The sequence below is a fragment of the Penicillium robsamsonii genome (assembly GCF_028829455.1).
Source record: "Penicillium robsamsonii strain IBT 29466 chromosome Unknown utg000006l_segment0_segment0, whole genome shotgun sequence".
NCBI classification, from domain to species: Eukaryota; Fungi; Ascomycota; class Eurotiomycetes; order Eurotiales; family Aspergillaceae; genus Penicillium; species Penicillium robsamsonii.
Window position 1 is genome coordinate 109378 of NW_026643224.1, and position 22872 is coordinate 132249.

The 22872-nt window shown below is 48.2% G+C and overlaps 13 protein-coding genes across 13 annotated transcripts; 8 read left to right on the top strand and 5 right to left on the bottom strand.

Moving 5' to 3' along the window:
* Window positions 1–119: 119 nt before the first annotated feature.
* Window positions 120–3085, bottom strand: N7447_009753 (mitofusin; the record flags this gene model as incomplete). The annotated part of the gene is made up of 4 exons (XM_057234015.1): window positions 120–484; window positions 541–2591; window positions 2654–2702; window positions 2776–3085. The coding sequence occupies 4 exons, from the start codon at window positions 3083–3085 to the stop codon at window positions 120–122; spliced, it is 2775 nt and encodes a 924-aa protein (XP_057081299.1).
* A 269-nt stretch (window positions 3086–3354) lies between these two features.
* N7447_009754 (ESCRT-III subunit protein DID4) lies at window positions 3355–4273 on the top strand (the record flags this gene model as incomplete). Its single annotated transcript, XM_057234016.1, has 5 exons — window positions 3355–3360; window positions 3417–3631; window positions 3692–3752; window positions 3820–4080; window positions 4145–4273. The coding sequence occupies 5 exons, from the start codon at window positions 3355–3357 to the stop codon at window positions 4271–4273; spliced, it is 672 nt and encodes a 223-aa protein (XP_057081300.1).
* A 1033-nt stretch (window positions 4274–5306) lies between these two features.
* On the bottom strand, window positions 5307–7180 carry N7447_009755 (Protein kinase domain-containing protein; the record flags this gene model as incomplete). The annotated part of the gene is made up of 2 exons (XM_057234017.1): window positions 5307–6670; window positions 6733–7180. The coding sequence occupies 2 exons, from the start codon at window positions 7178–7180 to the stop codon at window positions 5307–5309; spliced, it is 1812 nt and encodes a 603-aa protein (XP_057081301.1).
* A 440-nt stretch (window positions 7181–7620) lies between these two features.
* Window positions 7621–8997, top strand: N7447_009756 (uncharacterized protein; the record flags this gene model as incomplete). Its single annotated transcript, XM_057234018.1, has 1 exon — window positions 7621–8997. The coding sequence occupies one exon, from the start codon at window positions 7621–7623 to the stop codon at window positions 8995–8997; it is 1377 nt and encodes a 458-aa protein (XP_057081302.1).
* Window positions 8998–9698: 701 nt separating this feature from the next.
* N7447_009757 (mariner-Tc1 transposon family protein) lies at window positions 9699–11258 on the top strand (the record flags this gene model as incomplete). The annotated part of the gene is made up of 1 exon (XM_057234019.1): window positions 9699–11258. The coding sequence occupies one exon, from the start codon at window positions 9699–9701 to the stop codon at window positions 11256–11258; it is 1560 nt and encodes a 519-aa protein (XP_057081303.1).
* A 361-nt stretch (window positions 11259–11619) lies between these two features.
* N7447_009758 (triose-phosphate isomerase TPI1) lies at window positions 11620–12874 on the top strand. The gene is made up of 6 exons (XM_057234020.1): window positions 11620–11668; window positions 11764–12043; window positions 12121–12195; window positions 12309–12421; window positions 12487–12701; window positions 12771–12874. Exons 1-6 carry the CDS (start codon window positions 11631–11633, stop codon window positions 12797–12799), a joined length of 750 nt encoding a protein of 249 aa, XP_057081304.1. The 5' UTR covers window positions 11620–11630; the 3' UTR covers window positions 12800–12874.
* Window positions 12875–13052: 178 nt separating this feature from the next.
* N7447_009759 (mitochondrial distribution and morphology protein 10) lies at window positions 13053–14598 on the bottom strand (the record flags this gene model as incomplete). Its single annotated transcript, XM_057234021.1, has 2 exons — window positions 13053–14428; window positions 14502–14598. The coding sequence occupies 2 exons, from the start codon at window positions 14596–14598 to the stop codon at window positions 13053–13055; spliced, it is 1473 nt and encodes a 490-aa protein (XP_057081305.1).
* Window positions 14599–14850: 252 nt separating this feature from the next.
* On the top strand, window positions 14851–15730 carry N7447_009760 (ribosome assembly factor MRT4; the record flags this gene model as incomplete). The annotated part of the gene is made up of 2 exons (XM_057234022.1): window positions 14851–15044; window positions 15184–15730. The coding sequence occupies 2 exons, from the start codon at window positions 14851–14853 to the stop codon at window positions 15728–15730; spliced, it is 741 nt and encodes a 246-aa protein (XP_057081306.1).
* Window positions 15731–16579: 849 nt separating this feature from the next.
* On the bottom strand, window positions 16580–18073 carry N7447_009761 (U1 small nuclear ribonucleoprotein 70 kDa; the record flags this gene model as incomplete). Its single annotated transcript, XM_057234023.1, has 4 exons — window positions 16580–17367; window positions 17467–17560; window positions 17619–17746; window positions 17812–18073. The coding sequence occupies 4 exons, from the start codon at window positions 18071–18073 to the stop codon at window positions 16580–16582; spliced, it is 1272 nt and encodes a 423-aa protein (XP_057081307.1).
* Window positions 18074–18308: 235 nt separating this feature from the next.
* Window positions 18309–18857, top strand: N7447_009762 (mitochondrial 54S ribosomal protein mL43; the record flags this gene model as incomplete). Its single annotated transcript, XM_057234024.1, has 3 exons — window positions 18309–18355; window positions 18416–18498; window positions 18566–18857. The coding sequence occupies exons 1-3, from the start codon at window positions 18317–18319 to the stop codon at window positions 18855–18857; spliced, it is 414 nt and encodes a 137-aa protein (XP_057081308.1). The 5' UTR covers window positions 18309–18316.
* Window positions 18858–19068: 211 nt separating this feature from the next.
* N7447_009763 (uncharacterized protein) lies at window positions 19069–19416 on the top strand (the record flags this gene model as incomplete). The annotated part of the gene is made up of 1 exon (XM_057234025.1): window positions 19069–19416. One exon carries the CDS (start codon window positions 19069–19071, stop codon window positions 19414–19416), a length of 348 nt encoding a protein of 115 aa, XP_057081309.1.
* A 376-nt stretch (window positions 19417–19792) lies between these two features.
* On the bottom strand, window positions 19793–20038 carry N7447_009764 (uncharacterized protein; the record flags this gene model as incomplete). Its single annotated transcript, XM_057234026.1, has 1 exon — window positions 19793–20038. The coding sequence occupies one exon, from the start codon at window positions 20036–20038 to the stop codon at window positions 19793–19795; it is 246 nt and encodes an 81-aa protein (XP_057081310.1).
* Window positions 20039–20922: 884 nt separating this feature from the next.
* Window positions 20923–21575, top strand: N7447_009765 (oxidase ustYa family protein; the record flags this gene model as incomplete). Its single annotated transcript, XM_057234027.1, has 3 exons — window positions 20923–21040; window positions 21096–21232; window positions 21297–21575. 3 exons carry the CDS (start codon window positions 20923–20925, stop codon window positions 21573–21575), a joined length of 534 nt encoding a protein of 177 aa, XP_057081311.1.
* Between the last annotated feature and the right edge of the window lie 1297 nt (window positions 21576–22872).

Genomic DNA, 22872 nt, shown 5'->3' on the forward strand with positions numbered 1-22872 from the left:
AAAATATGGAGAATGGGCAAGAAAAAGATGTAAACTGTACAAGTTCGGAGGTAAACGAAAAGGAGTCAAAAAGAAACATCGTAGAAATCATGAGTGGTTGTACAAAGGTGGACCTAGGCTTATGTTTGCATTGCCGCGGCCATTCCGCCAGGCAAGGGAGCATCAAGATCCAGATTTTCGATAGAACGGCGGTTCTCGCTGCTGTCCCGGAACAGGTTAGAGAAATACTTGGTAGCGACATCGCTCTCCTGCTTGATTTTGGTAACCTCTTGCTTGCGTCTGCCGAGATCCTCAATATCCTGAGATAGGCAAGTTTGAAGATTTCCGGCAGGCATGCGCAGCATGCGGCGAACCTCAGTCGAGATTCGATTGGCATTTAAGTGGACATAGTCCATCTCAGCAAGAGTGGCGGCGATCTTCCGCGACAGGCGTGGGGGAAGGGTGGACGGGATGGAGCTGAGTACATAAGCTGTGGTCAGAACAGCTTGTATGAAGTTAGTATATTGTTATTCTTTGTGAAAACGAATGGGCAAAACTCACCAGCAGCCAGGATACTAGGCAGGAGCAGCCGGCGCATGTTGTTCGGGCCAATGACCTTGACAGCACTCAATGCACTATCCACCCAACTGAATCCGCCTAATGCCCTACCACCAAGTACAGTGACCGCAGTCATTGCAACGCCTGTTCCTGCCACCTTCTCTTGGCGCTCCCAGAGACCAGCAACATCGAAGAAATCCCACAGCTCAATCTCAGTGTCGACTTGTCGGCCAAATGTGTGGCGACGACCACGGCGGAACATTGCATCCGCGCGGAAGTTGAGGGGAGTGAATTTGTCTTCACCAATGTGTAGAAGACCGATATTTTGGATGAAACCGACTCCTTGAACTGTCTTTTCCCGGGCGTAGTCCTCGCAGTCGTTGACAGATGAAGCGATCTGATCCAGCATGGCCAGCTTCAGTTCCTCGGCGTACTGGAACGCCGAAAAGAGACCATGGTATTCAACACCAAGGTCTGCATCGGAAACACGCGTGATTGTGTTAGTCAATGTCGAGCGAGTGTGATTATAGACGTCATCGCATGAATTGTCAATAGCTTTATTGACGCCTTCTGCAACCTCTCCCTTCTTTTTCTTGCCGTTCTCGAATGCCGGTACAAGTTCCGCCAATTCATCGGTCACTCGCTTGAGCTCCGATTGTGCAACATCGCGATTGACTGTGGCAAGGGAGCAAAGATCAGCTAAGAGATTGAGAAGATAAGTTCTGGCAGGCGCAAGCTTGGACCGCGAGCGCTTTTCAAGGACGAAACGTCGCAAGGCCCCTTCAAGGTTCTCGAAGTCTTGGAGTTTCTCCCGTTCTTTGCCCTTGCCCTTATCCTTGGAGTCCTTATCATCGTCGTCATCATGAGGATCAGAGCCACCGCCGTCACCACCACCAGAGCCAGACTGCGAGATAGCAGGTGCAACAGGTATAGCATTGCTTGAAACGAAATGAACCAGTTCAGAGGCCTCCTTGTATGTGCGAGGGCTGAGTTTGCCGATCTGATCCAAGATCATGCGCTCGCAGCGCTGCTTGTCGCGGATTTGATCAAATCCGTTGACTACCATGAAAATATACGCTTTCTCATGAGCAGCATTCAAGATGAACTCTTTTGCAGACAATGTGAAGTGATTTGCGGCGGAAACTACAAAAACGACGACGTCGATCTCCTCCTGCCGAGCAAAGACGGCCGTGGTTTTCAATGAATCCGAGTTCAAGCCAGGTGCATCGATCAAAGCGATGTCAACCACGCCGTTGTTGAGTAGTGATTCGTCAATAGACCGTACATCCTTCACGTAGACCTTGCACTGCATGTACTTCGTGTTGTCGATGACGATGTTTTCGAGTTCTGTAAGAGAATAGACATCAAAGGTGCTTTCGTCGTTGCGGTTGTATGACGTATCTTTGTGAACAGCGTGGACTTCTTCAATGCTGCCATTTTCGCGTGCATCGAGAACCTCACAGAAGATGCTGGTGCAAGGCTGCTGGTCCTCTGGCAACACCTTTCGGCGCAGGAGAGCATTGCAGAATGTCGATTTGCCCGCGTTCAAGTCTCCTGTAATCAGGACCTTGCTTGAGGTATCCTCAATTCTGTCTCGCAGCGAGAGGAGATGCTTCATGCTTTGGCTGATTTTTCCATCCAACAGGGAGGCAATCGATGCCTTTTCCAACGAATGCACTAGCTCTGCTTGCGAAAGAGCGCCAAGCTTTAGATCCAATTTAAGAATAGAGAACTCTTGCGCAATCTGCGGTGTCATCAATCTAGGCTCTGTCGGGACGCGGCGTTGAGCCGCAGCACTGGATTCTGCCAGTTCGTCGCTAGCTGCAAAAGTGGCTGCGCGCCTCAGATCTGGTCGGGGCGGGGTACCGGGTCTGCTGTCATTGCCACCGAATTCGGACTGAGTCTGATGCAGTGATGGTCGGTCCACGGGGGAAGAGGGTGTGCTCTGCACGGAGGGGTAGTGGGCGGGCCATTGGCGATTCATATCCTGGAGCTCCTTCAGTGTATCGATAGTCCGGGAGATCGCGCGAGCAAGCTTGGTTCGATTTGAGTTGCTGGAAATACTGTAAGTATTGCACTTCCTTGAAGTGGTTGTTTGCGGGGAGGCGAGACATACTAGAGAAGTTGAGAGACATGACTGGCAACCACTTGCTTCTCATGCTCAGCTGTATCCCAAGATAGATTAGCTCAATTTTGTTCCTTCTATGACACACCACTGCATGACCTCGAGTCACCTACCTGTGGGATTCCATTCTCCAGGGCGCGTTGGAGTATGCACCGGAGTCGGCCTATCCTCCATCAAACCTGCGCGCCAAGCAGAGCTTGCATCCTCCTCTGTATCGGCGATGCTGCCTCCATAGCCAGAATCTTGGTTTAGCGAAGTCATCAAGGCCGTGGCGCTGTCCGAAGTCGAACCGCTGCCCACAGTCATATAAGTCGGCGGGGGACGGAAAAAAGGATTCTTCTCGGGAAATTCTTCCTCGCCTGAGAACCTGGACGGGCCAGCTCCAGAAGACGAGCCTTCACCGGGGTGATATTCCTGACTCATGACGGATGAAAGAGCTCAACGTGGGGGCGACATCCATCCAAGGAAAGTTATGTTTTTGGTTGTTTGATTATGAGATGATCAATTTCTTGGAAGGTTTCTAAGATGACGTCGGGCCGAAAGGGGATTAGCGTCCATGTGACCCGGTATTATAGTAATGCGCTCGTAATATTACCATACCCTGATTGATGTCACTATTTCTACTCAGGCTCCTACATTATACTTGGATTTACTTCTCACCTCAAACTGACCGCCCACTATTACCCGCAATCATGAATGTAGGCGCATATTAGATCATTGAACATGGCTCCTTTACTCACAAGAGGCCTCTCAGATCGTCGAGTGGGCTTTCGGAAAGCGCATGACCCCCGCGGAGCGCCTGCGCAAACACCAGCGTGCCTTGGACCGAACACAGCGGGAGCTTGACCGAGAGCGAGTGAAACTAGAAAACCAGGAGAAGAAGCTGGTACAAGACATCAAGAAGAGTGCCAAGAATGGGCAAGTTGGAGCCTGCAAGATCCAGGCGAAGGACCTGGTCCGGACACGGAGGTCGGTTTCTCTTGATTGCTTACTGATGGCAGCATTGACTGATTGTATGGCGAGGAACAGATACATTCAGAAGTTCTATCAAATGCGCACGCAATTACAGGCTATTTCTCTACGCATCCAGGTAGGCGCACGCTCTCCTCCGCTACCCCTCTTAGTACCGCAATACGCTGACTATTGCTGCTTCCAAGACTGTCCGAAGCAATGAGCAGATGATGCAGTCGATGAAAGGAGCTACAATGCTTCTGGGTAGTATGAATAGACAGATGAATCTCCCGGCACTGCAACGGATCGCGATGGAATTTGAACGAGAAAATGACGTTATGGACCAACGGCAAGAGATGATGGATGATGCGATCGACGAGGCCACAGGAATGGAAGGTGAAGAAGAGGAAGGAGAAGATATCTTGAAGGAGGTTTTGGACGAGATTGGTGTCGATCTGAACCAGGCGGTTTGTTCCCCGGCCCCCAAACATCGGAAGTCAGACCCTGCGGACTAACATATTCCATCTACAGCTTGGTGAAACACCCGACCACATACAGAAAGCACCAGTGAATGAAACTCGAGTTGCACAGGCCATTGGAGGGGGAGGCAATACGAGTGATGATGACCTCCAAGCAAGACTGGACAGCCTTCGGCGATGATTACGACCTTCTCTGTTATACGCGATTGATGACAGTGATAATGCGACCTGCTATGTTGAGCCCTAATTGAGTTTACCGTTTACCTGCCTTGCTGTTATTATTAGCATACCCAAGATATTTTTGCAACCTTAGACCCGGCTTCTCCAGGACATTCCGTTTAAGAACATTGAAGGGTGCAGATGGCGAAATTTGCGCCGGGCTATCTCTACGGAGAATGGGCCCACATAATGTTGTAACCTACTGGATGGAATATGGATTGCAACCGGCCAATAAACCGTGGTGATTGGTTGAGAGGAGAGATATAGTTCGACATTCAATAGAATATTGATTTAGCAATTATGTTTAAATTCTAAAACATTGTAGTGTGATCATCGGCGTAGATCTATGGATGCTAGACCATTTAATATGATTCAACGTAGCCTTATTATCCCTAAACCCTTGAACTTGGTTAAAGGTTATACATAGAAAAGTCTCTTACAAAAAATGTGCTTTCGTTTCTTTTTCTACCGTCTACCTATAAAACTGAGAACTTGGCCGTGGCCGTGGGGGCGCGGTTCCCACGGTGGGTCCGCCCCCGGCTAGCCCGTGACCGCTGAAGAGCCTCTCATGGGCCAGTGGCCGCCTAGCCTAAGCCACCCTTCCGCTCCCTACAACCCATCATATATCATCCATTCTATCAATAGATAGACTAATGAATTATATTAATAATACCAAATTATATAGACGATATCAGTATTGACCTAGATGGTCTAGGCCCACTCCACTTAGAGGAACAGCCATACAGCTTTGTTTTCTTCTTTTTTCCTCTTTTTTCCTCTTTTTTTTTGCTTTTTTTTTTGCTTTTTTCAAGATCAATTAATTCCTCCTTCGGGCACTCCGGGACGTTGAAATATACTTAGAGCTAGAGGCTCCGGTTTATCTATTCTTTTTAAATGATGAAATGAAGAACACTGTCGGCTGTGAAGGGCCACTAATTCTCTCAATAATAAACTTGCATTACTAAAACACTATTCTGACTATAAAGGCAAAAGCCTTAAGATGATTCCTCTTGGAGGGATGAGCCTCCCTCGTATTGAGAGGGAGGTACTTCCTCATATTCATGATCATCAGATTCATCAGAATATGTAGAGTAGTCAGAAGAATCAGAAGAATATACAGAGGAACCAGAAGAATTATATCCCGGGCTATGAAGTATGGGGATTGACATACCATAGTCCACTGATATACTTGACCATGGGACACCTTTTCGGCCCTCCATACGGTTTTCATCATGAAATTCCTTGATAAAAGGTCTTTTCAAAGGACGACCAGACTCTAGTTCTTCAGCAGACCATCGAGAAAACCAAGGGAATGATGATAACTCTTCCAACGACGGCCGGTCGGACTTGGCTCTAGACAATGTGGTTTGTAACACATCCCTGCAGTCCTGTGAGAGTGTTTCGCTGATTACTACATCCTCGTTAATCATTCTCTTACGTCTGCATTTGACTGTGGGGTAGAACGGGTCATTGTAAGGACCATTATACCTCTCATGCCATCCCATACCTCTCGGGACTGGTTCAGGCTTATCCCAGGGCCAGAAGCCATGCAGAAACCCGTAAACTAGAGTTGAATATTTCCATATGCAAATTTCCCGCAGATCTATAGGTAAGTGGGCCATTTCGATGCCGACATCATCATGGCATGTATCCCTCCAAGTGTCGTACTTCTCTAGTTCGATGGCTCGCTCAGGCATCATCTGGTACTCATGATAGGGGATAAAGTGATCTTTCTTCAGTGTAAAACCCGAGTTCGTAAGCGAGAAGTGGTAAATTCCAAGATCGATCAGCTGGACGTTCAGGTTTTGGTCCATGAGATAGTTTGTCACCGACATATCACCGTGGTAGACGTGCATATCAGCCAACTCCACCATAGCCTGGAGAAGCTGGGAAGCAACTTTACAGCCTTCTATTTCTTCTAGTTGGGGCTCTTTGGTGGCGGACATGAGATAGCTGCCATCAAAAGCTGGAAACGGGGGGTATCTCTTTCGGATGCGCGGTATGGCCCCCTTTGACTTGATTCTGTCAAAATGACTCTCATCAATAGTTGATACGGCTTCATAGCTAGGATCAACACAGGGAGTCATAAGAATTGCTGTTAGCATACCATGAGTGTAGACCGAGTTGAGCTGCGGGAATCTGTTGCTATCATCGAGATACATCAGAAGGAGAGCTTCTTCTGGCATATACCGTTTTTTCCCGGTAGGCTCACGAAATGCCACCATATAAGATACGTTATCTTCTTTCATCTGCGTATACCGTGTTTTGTAGACTTGAGATTTGATTGCGTATTGTTCAAGATCCTCCAGGGAAGCACCAGTAGCGCCTCTCTCGCGTGCAATAAACGTGACACCATATGCTGTGATCTCAGTTAGCAATGTATATAAAAGATATTGGATGAAGGGAGGATAATGATCTTACTTCCTGCGCCTAGGAATCCATATATCTGCACTCGCTCTTGAAGGTCCGGACAAAGGCATACCGCCTTGGCAGTGGTCCTCCCCTCAGCACTCAAACGGATGAAATCTCCATAAGAAGTCTGGTTACCATTTTGGAACATTGAGCTGTCGCATCTGTAACCTAAATTATCCGGGCAACTACACCTCGAGTATTCCTCATTATTCCGTTTGCTAAATGCTACCCCTAGACGTTCCCGAAGAACCTGACTCAGTTGGGGATATCTTTGAGACAATTGGCTTGAAGGGTCTAACAAAGCCTCGACATTGTCATGGAAGCTAGTCTCGGGGCGTCGAGAGAGCGGCTGCAAGGGAGGGCGGTAGCTATGATTCCCTTTGATTGCGCCCAAGTCTCTGTCTAGGAGGTAATTAAAAGCGTAAGGATCCTGTGGGTCAATGCTGTGTTCAGTCATGGTATAGATTAATTAAGAGAAAAGTAGTGTGGGAAGTGAGGAAAGCTCAAGGAGTGAGGCTCAGTTATATACAATATTCAAAGAAATTCAATCTATTGTTCTCATAGACAAAGGTTCTATAAAAGGAAAACAATTCGAGTTAATTCCTACAAAGAGCCTCATGTTACCAAGGCTACCTGGAATTAGGCTGCTAAAGTTGCCTTTTATCAGATTCTCGTATTCGCCTAATATCTACATGAGCTACCCGGGTGAGTTAAAATATCAGGCGTTCGTCGATTTGGCCCCCACTGGGGCGTTTTCAGCCTCACACCCGGGCGAAAGAAGGTCAGATGAGATCTAGTACAAACAATGTATATAAACACTTAGAACTCCCCTGCTGAGTTCAAAGAATCATATAAGTGATTTCTCAAAGAAACCAACAAAGAGACTCTTCCAAACCAATGTCTGCCCTTAATGTCGACAATTCGGCACTCTGCAAAGACATCCCAACAAATCCATTGTCTCCGGTCGATCTTTCGCAATATGCCCAGAAAGATCCAGGCTCCCAATCACCGAGTATTATTTATGAGGGCTTCGCCTTTTCCAAGGCTATGCCCGAGGAAAGTGCTACCTGGACATGCGTGAAACGGACACCCATGCATCTGAATCAAGACGAGTACTCCAAACTGGTCCAGAAGAGGGCAAATAAGAAGTCCACAGCGCAGCAATACCAGGGCCTACCCTCTGATACCCAACGCGCTCATATCAATCAACTGATTGACGAACTAAAGCACAATAATCCACTTGTTGAGTGGAGCTTCGTCTATGTTAAAGAGCACACAAAGCTATCCAAGGCCCGACATACTCGTCGCCGTGACCATGAAATGGGCACCATGGATGTCATAGTCATGCAAACGCCCATGAGGGCCCAAGCATATTCCAGGCTTTGGTCGGATACAAATAATTCGCCTATATGGTCTCGTCACGGGCAGCATCCTCTACCGCCAGACCAAAATGGGAATATTTTGCGGCCTGTACTTCAACTGCTGCCCTCCCAACTGGCCCAAGCGATGATTCCTTTTGCACCTTTGAATGCAACTCAGGGCCCGGCCTTTCCGGATGGCCAGTTTGTAAATGCACATCCAGAGCTTGAGACAAGTCACTCAACAGCATCGCGAGACCAGTTGCGTGAATCTGCCAGGTCAAATGTAGCCAGCAACAGTGGACTAGCAGGTCCGGGCTTCAGTGTTACAAACAAGGGCAACATGAGTCTTGAGCATACTTCAGATTGTTCATCTGATAGTGACAGCGACTCAGATGATGCATCTATGCTCTCTGATCAATCAGATGACACATCTGCAACAGACGACCTAGAAAGCATGGAGACCGAGACCGAGACTGAGTGTCAAGAACCACAACTAAATCGGGCCTCTATCCGACAACAGAATGCCAGTCCTTATCGTCGCGAGTCGATTTATGGGCCTCATTCTCCTCGGAAGTCCCAAAGCCGTAGCCTTGACAGAAGACATGACAGGAATACCCGTCTCCGCGACCAATTTGAGGTGCCTCCAGCCAAGACTTTTAGCCCAAGACGGGCTGAGAACGCTCGATCAGGCTCAGTGCCCGGTAAAAGATATCGAATGCAGCTTATTAACGACAATGAGATTCGCAGCCGAATGCTTGATCACCGTGAAGCAAGCCTTGGACACCGGGAGAAATGGCTGAAGAAAACCATTTCTGAAGCGCGTCAGCTTGAGCGTCGTCAGCCAGTGAAGGATCAGCCAACAGTATGTCGCTGTACCTGCCGTTGTGCAATCAAGAAGAGTGAAGCTGCATGACAGATACATCATTTTACTTTGGATAGAGTTGGATAGTTTTGGATATGTATCGGGTATGTTTGGATATTGCTACTGGTTTCCTTTTCAATTGCGCAGTTACGTAGTTTGGAATAGTCAGATTGATACAGACTCGGGAATTTGATCAGTGTTAGGTATAAGACATCTTATATAAGACTATATATATTAAAAAATCTTACTAAAAGGCTGGTACTAGAAACAAACATTCCCCAGGTTCCTCCTCTACTGCTTATGATTGATCTTTCTCTTAGCTCACATTAATAGTTTTCTTTTCTTTTTGCCCTCTCTATATCTTTCATTTATATTAGTCTTTATTCTATTCTCTAACTGGCCAAGGTATTCATCCTGACAAGAATATAGCCTCAGCCATAAAAGATACCTTACTTTTTGCGAGTGGCTATGGCGCTACGCAAGAACTAAATATCCTTAACAAGACCCTCCCGAAAATTAGTTCATTCGTGAGCCTAGTACAGTCAAACCTCCATATAACGAACCTCTATATTACGAATTCCTCTATATAACGGATTAAAAATTTTCCCAAAATTGATTTCCCATATATATAACGAATAACCTCCTTTCTACGAACTTCGTTAATTCTCGCCACCCCCCCATACTAAAATCCGTTATACCCAGCCGACCTGGCCTGTGCGCACCTCACTTTGTCATCGTTTCCGAGATTCAATATGCCTCGCCGTGTAGCAATTTCTATCGAGCAAAAGCAAGCCCTACGAGCGCACCGGCGCGCCTTTCCTACCTTTCCAAACATCGAGCTTAAGCGCTGGTTCGAAGCCAAATACCAGCAGGTTATCTCAGCATCCTCGGTCTCCGAAATCCTCTCTGCGAAATATACCCACCTTGACAACCCAATCAATCGTACCCAGAGCCAGAAACGCTTCCGACAGGAGTTCTGGCCAGAGCTCGAAGACGCCCTCTTCCAGTGGATCCAACGTGCAGAGGCTACAATCACTATTTCGTCATATACGATCCGCGAGAAAGCCGAGTTTTTCTGGATGAATATACCCCAATACCAAGGGCTACCAATGCCTTCATTTAGCAATGGCTGGCTTCAAGGATTTCAATCCCGCCGAGGGATCGCGCACCGTATACAACATGGCGAGCTAAATAGCTCAGTCTCAGCACCCGCTGAAATGCAGTCTATCCGACAAGCTATCGCCCACTACGAACCAAGGGATATATATAACTGCGATGAGACTGGGCTTCTTTGGAAGCTAACCCCGGATCGTAGTCTATCTACACGTACAATCCCAGGCCGGAAGCGGGAGAAAGCCCGGGTTACAATCCATCTTTGTTGTAATATGGATGGCTCCGATAAAGTGCCTCTCTGGTTTATTGGACAAGCTCAGAAACCCCACGCCTTCCGTCGTACCAATATCAATATCCAGAACCTCGGGGTTTATTGGCGTGCTAATAAGAAGGCCTGGATGGTGAGCTCAATTATGGAAGAATGGCTTCGGTGGTTTGATCTTCGGATGGCTGGCCGTAAGGTTGTTCTTTTATTAGACAATTTTTCGGCCCATATATGCGCAGTCAATAAGATCAATTCAACCTTACCGTTACAAAATACCCTGATTATCTGGCTTCCGCCAAATTCAACTAGCGAATATCAACCGCTTGATCAGGGTATTATTCGTACGTGGAAGCACTATTGGCGAAGAGACTGGGTGCGGTATATGCTTCATGAATATGAAGCTGGACGGGACCCGTTATCTACAGTTGATATACTCCAAGCGATCCGGTGGGGTATTGCTGCGTGGGAGTTTCATTTGAAGATTACTACCATTAGTAATTGTTTCAATAAAGGATTATCACTTCGTGGTGCTGAGATTCCTATACAAGCCGAGGATACTACGATCTTAGATATTGAGGCTGGTTTACAAAGGCTCTCATTTATCTCTGCTATCGAGAACCCTATGGATATTCAGCACTTTCTTAATCCTGAAGAGGAGATTGTTACCGATAGCTCCGAGTCTATTGACCTACAAATCCTCGCTCAATTCCAGGCGCCTGATGATGAAGAGGAAGAAGAGGATCCTGAGGTTATGCCTAAAGTGTCATCGGCTAGTGCACTTGAAGCCGTGCAACTGCTACAGCTCTATCAGGAGCAACAGGAGGAGGGTGATATTAAGCTAATTCATACTCTGAATAAGCTTAGGATGGAGATCCAGGGGGGCATCGCCCAGAATCGCCAGCAGGGAGACATTCGTTCATATTTTAGTATTTAATATATGGTGTATTCTATATAACGGATCCCTGGTTATAACGAATAATTTCATTCCCAAAATTAATTCGTTATATAGAGGTTTGACTGTAGAGTCCTAGTGATGTGTTTCTCTTTGATGAACTTTGTATATAGAAAAGAGATTGAATATTAAAGTTGAGAGCAAAACCAAACGTATGATGTCTACCCCGGTTAAGGAACCCCCGGTGAGCCCCGAGGGTGACCGATGTCATAATTGACACCTAATAATTCAGGCAATAGAACAGCATGCCCCTCCATTTAACTAATACCAATTTACTTTCCCTTCTTCTTTCTCTTAGCTATCAACATCCCATACATTTCTCCTTTCCCTCTTCAATTCACATAATCTTTCAATATGCCTCGCCAATTCTTCGTCGGTGGTAACTTCAAGATGTATGTCATCTCGAGCTTCGCTACCCCGCGGTCTCAAATCCCTCAATTCTTTGCCTACTCGTTCCATGAAAGACCGCGAAATTGACACTATAAAGGAACGGTGTTGCTCAGAGCATCACCGAGATCGTGAAGAACCTCAATTCTGCCAAGCTCGACGACAGCACCGAGGTCGTCATCTCTCCCCCCGCCATCTACCTCGCTCTGACCCGCGAGCTCGCCGACCCCAAGATCGGCGTTGCTGCCCAGAACGTCTACGACAAGCCCAACGGTGCTTTCACCGGCGAGATCAGCGTTGAGCAGCTCCGCGATAACAAGATCAACTGGGCTGTCATCGGCCACAGCGAGCGCCGCGTGATCCTGAAGGAGTCTGATGAGGTATGCATACCCGCAGTCCCCCAATCATCCGTAAACACCACAGCCAAATGAAACGCAAACTAACGACCGCCCAATAGTTCATTGCCCGCAAGACCAAGGCCGCCATTGAGGGTGGTGTCTCTGTCATTTTCTGCATCGGAGAGACCCTTGAGGTACGTCATTCCCTACTCCGATTTCCCATTTTCGTCCCGATAGTGGGTCATCGGGTGAAGACCGGCTATATGTTTTCTGAATGCATCCCGCTCACACCCGATTTCTTATGCAGGAGCGTGAGGCCAACAAGACCATCGATGTCGTCACCCGCCAGCTTAACGCTGCCGCCAAGGAGCTGAGCCCAGAGCAGTGGGACAAGGTCGTCATTGCCTACGAGCCTGTCTGGTATGAACTTACCCCGTCGTCTCTATAGCAACATATCTCAGGACATAGCTGACATCTATCTGTAGGGCTATCGGCACCGGAAAGGTCGCTACCACTGAGCAGGCTCAGGACGTGCACGCCGCTATCCGCAAGTGGCTCGCCGACTCCATCTCTGCCCACGCCCAGGAGAGCGTTCGCATCATCTACGGTGGCTCTGTCAGCGAGAAGAACTGCCGCGAGCTCGCTACCCAGCCCGATGTTGACGGTTTCTTGGTTGGCGGTGCCAGCTTGAAGCCTGCCTGTAAGTCATCGGCACATGCCAATCTACCGAAACCATTCACCCAAAATTGGTACTAATCAACATCTGCAGTCGTCGACATCATCAACGCCCGCATCTAAGGGGTTTCCGAATGAAACTAATACCCCCATAGTGCCCCTATTATCAGAGTAAATAGCTCTGGCCTGTAGGCGTTAGTAGAAGACAAAAGCTTGGAATGTCAAGTATATTATCATGAATCTATGTACAATTCTGAAGTATATTTGGATATCACATAATCGTTGCTACCCCAGCGGAGCAGTTATATTCCTGGCCAACCAGACCATCCAATGATATGCGCCTAGACAACAAACGCGGTCATATATAGCATGTATCTTATGAAGAGTATAACACCGAAACCCCAACCCCACGCCAATACGACATCCCAGGAGCCCCGCCTCCACTTTGAGCCGAGCCGCTGGCTGAAGCCGAAGAAACAGAAGGCGATGATGAGAACGAACCCGGACCCAGCCCGACGCCCGCGCTCACCAGAAGCTCTTTGACACGGCCTTCCCAGAGAAGCCGCACATTCCAAGACTGATCAATGCGCAGCTTAATGACAGAGTCACTCGTTTCGGCCTCACTGTGAGAATTAGAACCCAAAGGGCCCTCGGGACGGGCCGGGTCCCCTAGCAGTGGGGAAGCCGGCGACCCAGGCAGGGAAACGCTAAAGTCATGCATGCGCATTTTGCGGCGTGCCCATTCGAGATCGTCGTCGCTGGACGAGCTAGATTTCTTGTTTTGACGCCATAGCTCGCAGCCAGCGACCATTTCGCTTTCCCAGCTGTAGACGTTAAAGCCGAAGCGAGAGCTGAAGGCGAGGTTGGGCGAGGCGCGGAGGGAGTATGTTGTTGATAAAGAGCCCACAATCGGTGCCAATGTTAGTGTTAGAGTGTATGGGAAGGTTGAAATGGGTGCTGGGATGCTGGAATGTGATGATGATGATGATGATGGCGGGACCTCCGTGGCTGCTGGTAATGTGGTGAATCGTAGGCCAGTTGACATGCCGATCAGCGATGATATGGGTGAATAGTATGCCTCTGCACCTGCTGAAAGGAGAGACAATGGTGGCGGGACGCCCTTACGAGGGTATCGAGGATCTGGGCCGAAGTTCCAGAGTCCGCGCCAACCGAATAGGGCGTTGTCTGTACTGAAGAGATACTCGTTGCTGTACTTGCCCGTGTCGTGGGATAGCTGGGTGAGGAATGAAGCCTGTGGTGCGGACTTTGATTGCGGTGGTCCTTGAGTTGAGCAGACAGCTAGGGACAGCTGCATATTGGTAGAGATTCTGCGTAGAAAGAGCGCATATAGAGTGGTGGGAGGTGGAAGATGGAGAGAAGCATGGAGGAGAGTAGCTTTCCGCTTTGTCTCATTCTCTCTGCTGTCTTCTCCATCTTTAAGATTTGTTTGTTCTGGGTGACTTCTGGCTTTGAGCCCGGGAATGCTCACGCTGTCTAATAGTGAGTCCGATCCCCATATCTGGATCGGGGCCGCGGGGGCCTGCACTTGGCGGTATCCCGGGGATATCTTTCGAAGCGGGATTGATGCGCTCCCACTTGGTAGGTTGTTGAATGGTACGGTGCTGAATAGGTATGACACAGATCCATCGAGTAATCCAACTGTGCCGAGTGTGTAACTGGTCGCAAAATGGGGAGTGGCCAGTGACGAAAGGTGAACGCGCAATCGTTCGGGGGTCGAGAATTCTAGGATCGCTGCATCAAATAGGTTAGACCAACCATATCCATATCACATAAAGAGACCTCCAGGGATAAGTTAATTGCATACATTGAGCGGTGGTGTTGAGTGACGAGTACGAGTTGTCGCGATTCCAGTGGGTCGCCTCCGCGAAGGATAGCTGGATGTAGTCCATAAAGTCCAGCATTGTCCGGACTAAGCCCCTGTAGGCGACAATATGACTAGCTCCGTAGAATCAAAGAAAATAGCGTTTAAAGCAAAGGCAATTGGAATGAACTGACAGTGAGAGATCCCAGCTGATTGCCCCATTCAGGTTAGCGCTGGATAAGCCCGGCAGTAGGTTAATCCGGTTATCAGCGAAGAAAAAATGTCTGTGGGGGAAACATCCAACCTTCTGTCTGAATTCATTGAACCACCAATTCTAAAATCATAATCCATCATGCCTCGTTCAAAGCGTGCGCGCGTCGTCCACGAGTCGAAGACTGCCAAGAAAGATCACAAGGAGCAGACCCGCCGGCTATTCGCCAACATTCGGGAATGTATCGAAGAATATGATCACCTTTTTGTCTTTGCGGTCGATAACATGCGGAACACCTACTTGAAGGATGTGCGCACTGAATTTTCCGACAGCCGGTAAGCATCATTACTCCAATCGGAATTTGCTTGAGATATTGAATCGGAAAAGCGCTTGAATACCAGCGGTGGATCCGATATCAAATATTGATATGCAAATCCTTCAACCAAGATCAGGTACCTAACAATATCATTATAGAGTTTTCTTCGGCAAGACCAAGGTTATGGGCAAGGCCCTTGGCTCTGATATCGAGAGCGAAGCTGCTCCCAACCTGCGCAAACTCACTCCTTTCCTCGCCGGCGCCGTTGGATTGCTCTTCACCTCTCGCACTCCGGAATCAGTGATCGAATACTTCGAGACCTTCCGCCCCCAGGATTTCGCCCGCGCTGGAACCGTGGCCACCCGCTCTTTCACCATTCCCAACGGTCTGGTTACCGCTCGGGCCGGCGAGATTCCTGCTGAGCAGGATGAGCCCGTCAGCCACACCATTGAGCCCGCGCTCCGCAAGCTCGGTGTCCCCACCCGTTTGGTGAAGGGCAAGGTCATGCTCGAGTTGATGGAGGGCCAGGAAAGCTACCCCGTATGCAAAGAGGGAGAGACTCTGGACTCACGACAGACTACGTTGATGAAGATGTTCGGTGTCACCTCGTCCGAGTTCAAGGTCGATCTCAAGGCCTACTGGACGCGGAGTACTGAGGAGGTCAAGCTTCTTGAGAGTGAGGGTGGAATGGATGTTGATGCATAGATGGGGATCTTCATATTTTTCCGTTTTTTATTACTTCTTCTCTTTCCCATTCGGCTTCCGTGTGGCCGAAAAAAAGAACTCTGCTGGGCATCTTATGGAGTTTGGTGAGGGCGCTTTCTTTGCAAATATATTGAAGACTTGTGTTTTTTATCTCTCTTTCTCTCATCCTTATATGGGGGGGGGCTTTCCCTCCTGCTGGATTATGAGCCTATGACAAGATTCGAATACCAGGTCGAAAAAAAGTCTACAAATTTACTTCGTTCTTGGGCATTGATCAAATGTAGTGCAGAACCGCTAGCTGTATTGCCTAGACTTTTATCTATCTAGCAAGATACCTGCCTTCAGTCATTTCACATGGTCCTTACCTGGTCTTACCTGATGGTTCACCAGATTCCGTTTCGCACGGAGGACCGACTAAAATACAGATACTTACCCCTGCAGAGTAAACGAAATTTCATTAGGGGCGAGGGGATGAAAAGGAAAAGAAAAGAAAGAGCATTGGAACACAAGTGAAGAAAGAAAACACCCAAGGGAAACAAATATAGAGAGAACGGGGGAATACAAGCACAATTCATGAGTCTCCATCTGCCAGGGAGTTTAGGTGGACCAAGCAGAGGATATGGAGAATAACCACATTGGCATCGAGTTTTGATGCTGATATCGCGGCATGAGGTGGAAAACATGGACGGTTGTGATCGTTACAATGGACCAAATTGCACATGGGTCAAATTCATGATTTACCCCCTTACCCTTGAGAAAGAGTGACGAAAACTGGGTAGATCAGTTATACCCACCAGCAAACCCAGACTTTGATCAGAAAGAGGTAGGATCCAGGGGATAAGTAAAGGCTTAGTACCTTCTCCTAGAACGAGGATCATCGTGTCCAGGTTCATCCTCACGGTTTCGCTTGCGTCCATAATCCTCCCGGCCGCCATCACGGCCACCATCGCGACCACCATCACGGCTGCCGCCGCCGCCATACCTGTCACCACCACGCTCACGATCCCGGTCCCGGAATCGGTCTCCTCCGTTTCTGTCTCCCATGCCTCGGTCTCCCATGCGGTCACGATCGCGATCTCTGTAACGGTCGTCGCGGTCATAGTCGCGGCGGTCACGGTCAGCAAAGCTGTCTCGAGGCCGCACAGGCTCTGAATTGCTGCCAGTTACACCACGGTCGAATCTGCCGGCGCCACCGCCGCGGTCACCACCACGATCACCGCCGAAGCCACCTCTGAAACCTCCGCTACGTCCACCGCCAGGGCCGGAGGGGGCGTTGGGGGGAGCCTGTCCACCGAAGCCGCCACGGTTACCCTGGTATCCGATACCACCGCGAGGACCACCAAAGCGATCACCACCAAAGCGATCACCGCCACCGCGGAAACCTCCACCACGGAAGCCACCACCTCCGCCTCGGCCACCGAAGCCTCCTCGGAATCCCCCTCCATACCCACCTGGTCCAGATGGTGCGTTGAAACCAGGGCCACCGGGGCGGGAAGGCATGGCCTTGGTGTATCCGCGCCCTCCGAGACCGCCACCAAAGCGACGAGGCTTCCATCCCTTGGTGGTGCGGCCGCGCTCGACATCTACCAGGACTCGTCGGTCTTTGATTCGGATGCCATCTGTTTCTTTGTAGGCCGCTGAAATTGGGGAAATAACTGGTGTTAGCATCATTTCTTACCACATGACGGAGTAGTTGAGTTGGGTTAGTGCCAAATGAATTGGCATGGTGATGATACCTTTCATATCCTTCTCGCGCTCATACACGATGAATGCATAGCCTTGGTGCGCTTTCTTTTTCTTCTCTGATACTGTATCTTTGACCAGTGTAATCTGCCAAACAATGTTAGCGCTCGTAGTTTTCAATAAGCATAAGAAAAGCAAGACATACTCTTTCAATGGGGCCAAATCGGCCAAATTCTCGTTCCAGGTCGGCCTCTTTGACTTCATAACTGAGGCGAGCAACAAAGAGAGTCTTGAATGGGTCACCTCGAGCTTGAGGATCTTTCTCCGGATTAACTATAAGACATATCAACGTTAGCATCTTGAAATGAAGATAAAAGTGAGGAGAAGATAAAGCGTACAGTTTTGCAGTCCATCCGCTATCTGCTTCTCCAGGCGCTCTTTCTTCTCAGTCTTCTGGCGCAATTTACGCTGCACCCAGCTTTCGGTTGCATTGTAGGGAACTTCATCGGCGAAAGTTTTAGCATCGGCAAGGAACTGGGCAACTCCAGAGATAGTGCTCTTTTGGCAGTCGTCTGGTGCGCGATCGGTTGGAGGCAGATATCGAAGGGGTGGACGAGGCTGGAATAGCGCCAAAAGCGGCGGTGGGAGCTTATCTGTCATAATGAGTTGTGAACCCAATGCAGACAAAGTCAGGACGTGGGGTAAAGACGATGTGTGGAAGTCGATCAGGAGTGAGAGAGCTTCGCGTCGCAGTTCTGGTCTTAGCGTCGAATGATGGAAGTTCACTGCACTTGCCATTGGTGCCACGAGCTCACCGCCCTTGTCAGTCACGTGCACCAGAAAATGCCCCGGAGAGCCATCGCGACTTGTAAACTACGACGATAATTATTGACTACCAGCACAATGCCTTTGCGCGGAATTAGAACGTCTACGGCGGCCAGGGTATGTGATCTCTAGATATATGATATGCAATTGCCGAACTGACTCAGGTGATCTGCTTAGAACGGCGCCGGTGCCTTCATCCTGCAATGCAAACGCCTTGACTTCCATTACTGCAACTGGGCGGGCAGCTCAAAGGGCATGGTGTAGGTATACCCTAAATGGTGTAATTTGCATTTCCAGAAACATCCGGACTGACATTAAATGTCGCAGTGCTTTCCTGGAGAAAAACCTCCCCGCCTTCGCCCGCGAAAACCCTCAGATTGAGATCCGTGTCTCTCCCCGACCCCAGAAGCACCCTCTGATCAAGGGCATCTACATCAACGGCCGTGAGAAGCCCGTATGTGTACGGAACTTGGATCCTAGCGAAATCCTGAAGAAGGCAAACCTACTCAAGGAAGCCAGTGGAGAGAAGTTGAAGCGGGTCAAGAAGCCAGTCACAAGTTTGAATGAGAGTGTGCGTGGTATCTGGTCACCGTACCACGGCGATCTTCGGGGTGTTTAGACGGGGGTGTTTTGTTCTTTTACGGTTCTTGTTCTCTCAGCGGTGGTGATTATCAGGTATCTCCACTGCAATCTACTGTACTATTGACCTGGGTTCTGTTTTATTTCTTCATTCTTGTCTATTTGCTACCTGGAAGCCAGTGGTGTTTTGAACCCATATTTTATGCATACCAAACTCAAGCCTGCATCAATTTGAAGACAGCAAGTCTGCAATGAACAATTCGTACTTCAAGATTAACGGTGATGATTCGAACCTTGCTGTGGCCATGGCACGTAGCGCTTTAACCTCAACAACAATTTCAGAGGTCCAGGCCCAGCTCTGGCAGGGCGCCAACGTCACTTGCGTGCTCAAATATGGCACCCAGGGATTGTTGCAGTCCTGCAGATACGGCGCTAGTACTTTGGCAAATATGTCCCAGCTAGCGGAGCCATTTCTGGCAGAGCTCCCGAGTGGCTATAACACTGGACTCTATGAGCAATTTATCCCTCGATTCAATTCGAGTGCTCAGTATGACACGCTTAGAGAGGAGGTGCACTGGGCCAGGCTAAATACCCGATAGACACTCATCGTCTCTTGACCATTCGATTTATCCATCACCCCAGCTACGACACACATGTCCAATTCTATTCGGAATTTGGGTCTTTTCTCCATTAAGTTGGGTTTAGCTCGAGATATGGACTGAAATCTCTCTATAGTTACTCAAATGACCAGCTACCACCTAATGAGCGGCTTGTAGATAGAAGCAATAAATTTATAATTGAATGGATGGCTTTTTAAGTGCAATATAAATGAGAGCTCGTATCCATGCAAGGCCCTCAAACCCCTATAAAAGTTGGGATCTAGATCGCGAATACTAACAGGCTGAGCTCGTGTGGTAAGCCAGCGACCAATATCAATGAAAAGGTAATAGAGAATAAACTAACCCTTGCTGTGACTTATTTCGGCTCATCATCGGCCATCTCGTCCCAAAAAGCCGCAGCACCGTCCTCCTTATGAGAGCGTTCCTTCTCGTAGCCCTTACTGAACCAATAACCTGCAACGTCATTCTCTTTAGGAGAGCGTTCCTCCTCGTAGGCCATCTCAGATTTTAAAGTGGCGACTGCTTCATTGGGCGAGCTAACGGGGACTGCAGCTACAAAGGAGGCAGAAAGCGCAACAAGAAAAGCAGATCGGAACCTCATTTTAACAGGGTGAGGGAGAAGATCTAGGTTTTGGTATTGTGTAAATTGGATAGAATGAAGAAGCAAATCGTGAGTAAAAGCGCAGGAAGTGGCCGGTCTTTATAGATATTTAGAAACCGACGCGTCTCAAGTCCCAGAAGCAACTACACTTACTGGAGTGATGCATCAATACCTAACTAGACGTATGTTCACGTTCCACCAATGTAACAATGCATGAGCATCAATTCCGATGACCCAGCATTGCCCCTAAACGGTAAGAGAAGCAATTACACACTTCTGAGATACGTCCGTATGTCCTTCGGTTTTATGGCTAGTGGCAGCTATGGATCCCACAGATAGATACCACCTTTGTACCGGGGTATCTGGCCAAATCTAGTATGGCAGAACCCTGTAAAACTTTCACTAAGTTCCTTTCCCAGAGCTTGTAATCGTGTCAGAGAACCAGCCGAAGCTATCAGCTCTTTCTTCACCCTATTCTATTCCAGTTACGTGTTTCCCAACACCACGGATTTACTAAGAAAAGGACGAAAATATCTGTTTCTTGAGCAAAAAGCAAAATGGTGGTCACGTCATCTAATATGAGGGTATCCCAGTCTCAGGAATACCTCTCATCAGAAGAACATGGAGAGCAAGATAACTTGCCTCTCATCGGGATAAAAAAGTCCCACATCCATCGACGTTGCTGCCAGGTGTTGTTCCTAACGGCAATGTATATTGTATTGTTTGGAGGGGCCTTCTTGCTGTTTACTGCATCGCTCACCATTCTTGCACCCAGTGACCTGAAATGTGCGATGCAGTTATCATCTTACTGTGGGTCCCAAGCTGCCTGATCGAGCGGCCCGGAACCATTGGCAGATCTGCTAATTGTAACCATCTTAGCCCCAATGCTAGAGGCAGTAGAATATTACGAGGTCGACTGGGCAAACGAGTTCTATCAGGAGTCCATCTATCGGGGATCGCCGACTCCAAAGTTAGAAATCGCATGGGATGGTCTTTGGAGACGTGTGTATTGTAGTAGATCTCAGTCTTCTTTGGCCAAGCCGCTAAATATGTATAGAAAATGATATCAACGTTCCTCTGAACAAGTTATCCTCGCTCAATCGATCGGCGAATACGAATTGGAAGCTAACACCCGCGCAATATGGTGGAGGCGCCGAAGCTAACGTAGAGGTGTTCCATCAGCTACATTGTCTGGTATGTGGATACCGCCCTACCTCGATATCTGAGTTGGGTGACTAATTTCAATTTCTGGTGTTAGAACATAATTCGACAGTACACCTACCTAGACTCATACGAAGTGCCACCAGAGGGATTACAGAGATCCTCAGAGATGTCTAGAACCCATGTTGATCACTGTATTGAGACGCTGCGTATTCATCTCATGTGTGCAGGAGATGTGACACCTGTGCTGGTGAGGCTGGATAACTCCACGCCGCTTGGGGCCGAGGCAGATTTCTCGACGCACCATAAATGTCGCCGATTTGATAAGTTGACTGAGTGGATGGAGATGCACGCTATACCCACAGAGGAGCATTAAAGATTCATCATAGATAATGCTGTTGTAGATGCATATTCGAAATTTCCGAACTACCAGCAGACTGTCACTTCTATCCACATTAGAACCCCTCTTATAAGCTATTTCTAACAAATACCTAAGTTTTACGCACAAATTTGTGTCAATTATTTCATCACGCATCAAATGTTTTCCCATCGCAGATTCCTGTGAGGTTCTAAACCCTTGCAGCCCAGATGGAAATGGGTCTGATTATATCAAAGTGGAGTCCATATTGACCAATGAAAGGCCGATTGGCCTCACTTAGAAGCTCCACCTGTTAGGTCCAGTTCCTTTCGGAATATCAGTTTCATAGAATGGAGTGATATTATATTCTTTTATATAGAACTTCTAGGCTAAGAGATATTTGTAAGGTATTATTAGCAGCCGTTTTACTGTGTCTTATTTGACTCATTATAACTGGATTTTACTCTCGGCAAGCTCTTTTATATAGTATCATCAATCCCTTATAGACCCGTGGACTGGAGGCTTAAAACCAGCACAAACCCATTCATACACATGAATTGACCAAACATCATTCCAATCGTCAACTCTGTGCCATTTTCTATGAGCCCTTGTGTCAGATAGGGAGGTCTGCCGGTGAATATACAAAAGAGAAACCTCAAAATACCAAACACGAACAGAAAGAGGGGCGTTACGAGTGAATCATACAATGATACCTCGGAGGTCCGGGGAACGTATTTTATCTCCGAGGTCTTAGTTGTCTTTCATAAAAGAGCCGCAGGTCTCAAATCTGACTCCAAATGTTCCTGTCATCTAGATCTAATAACCGCACATCTTAACTTAGCTTATATTCAAGATTACAAACCTAATGAGGCCGACCCCGGTAAGCTCTGAAATGTCATAGGTAATCTATTTGACCGGGGGCTTTTTGTTAGCATCGCAATCACTGGAAAGGAGCCCGTGTGACCAAGGCCATCCCCTGGTCTATCTCTGGAATGTTCTTTCCTCTCTTGCCTCTCTTCCATCTCTTCCATCTCTTGCCTCTCTTGCATCTCTTGCATTTCTTGCATTTCTTGCATTTCTTCTTCCATTTACATCTCTGACATTTCATCTGAATGCCTCTCTTGCGAGAAAAGTGAAGATGGAGTGTGGTATTTCTGCCGACACTCGTTTCGGACCACGAGTGCTGCCATGCCGTCGCGAGTTCGACTTTACCTTGCTCTTCGAGCAGGGGATTCTCGCTTTGGCTCCGGATCTCTTATTTCTTGCTGTATGCCTCTTTCGGTGGTGCCATTTGCCCGGAAGGCCCAAGAAAGTA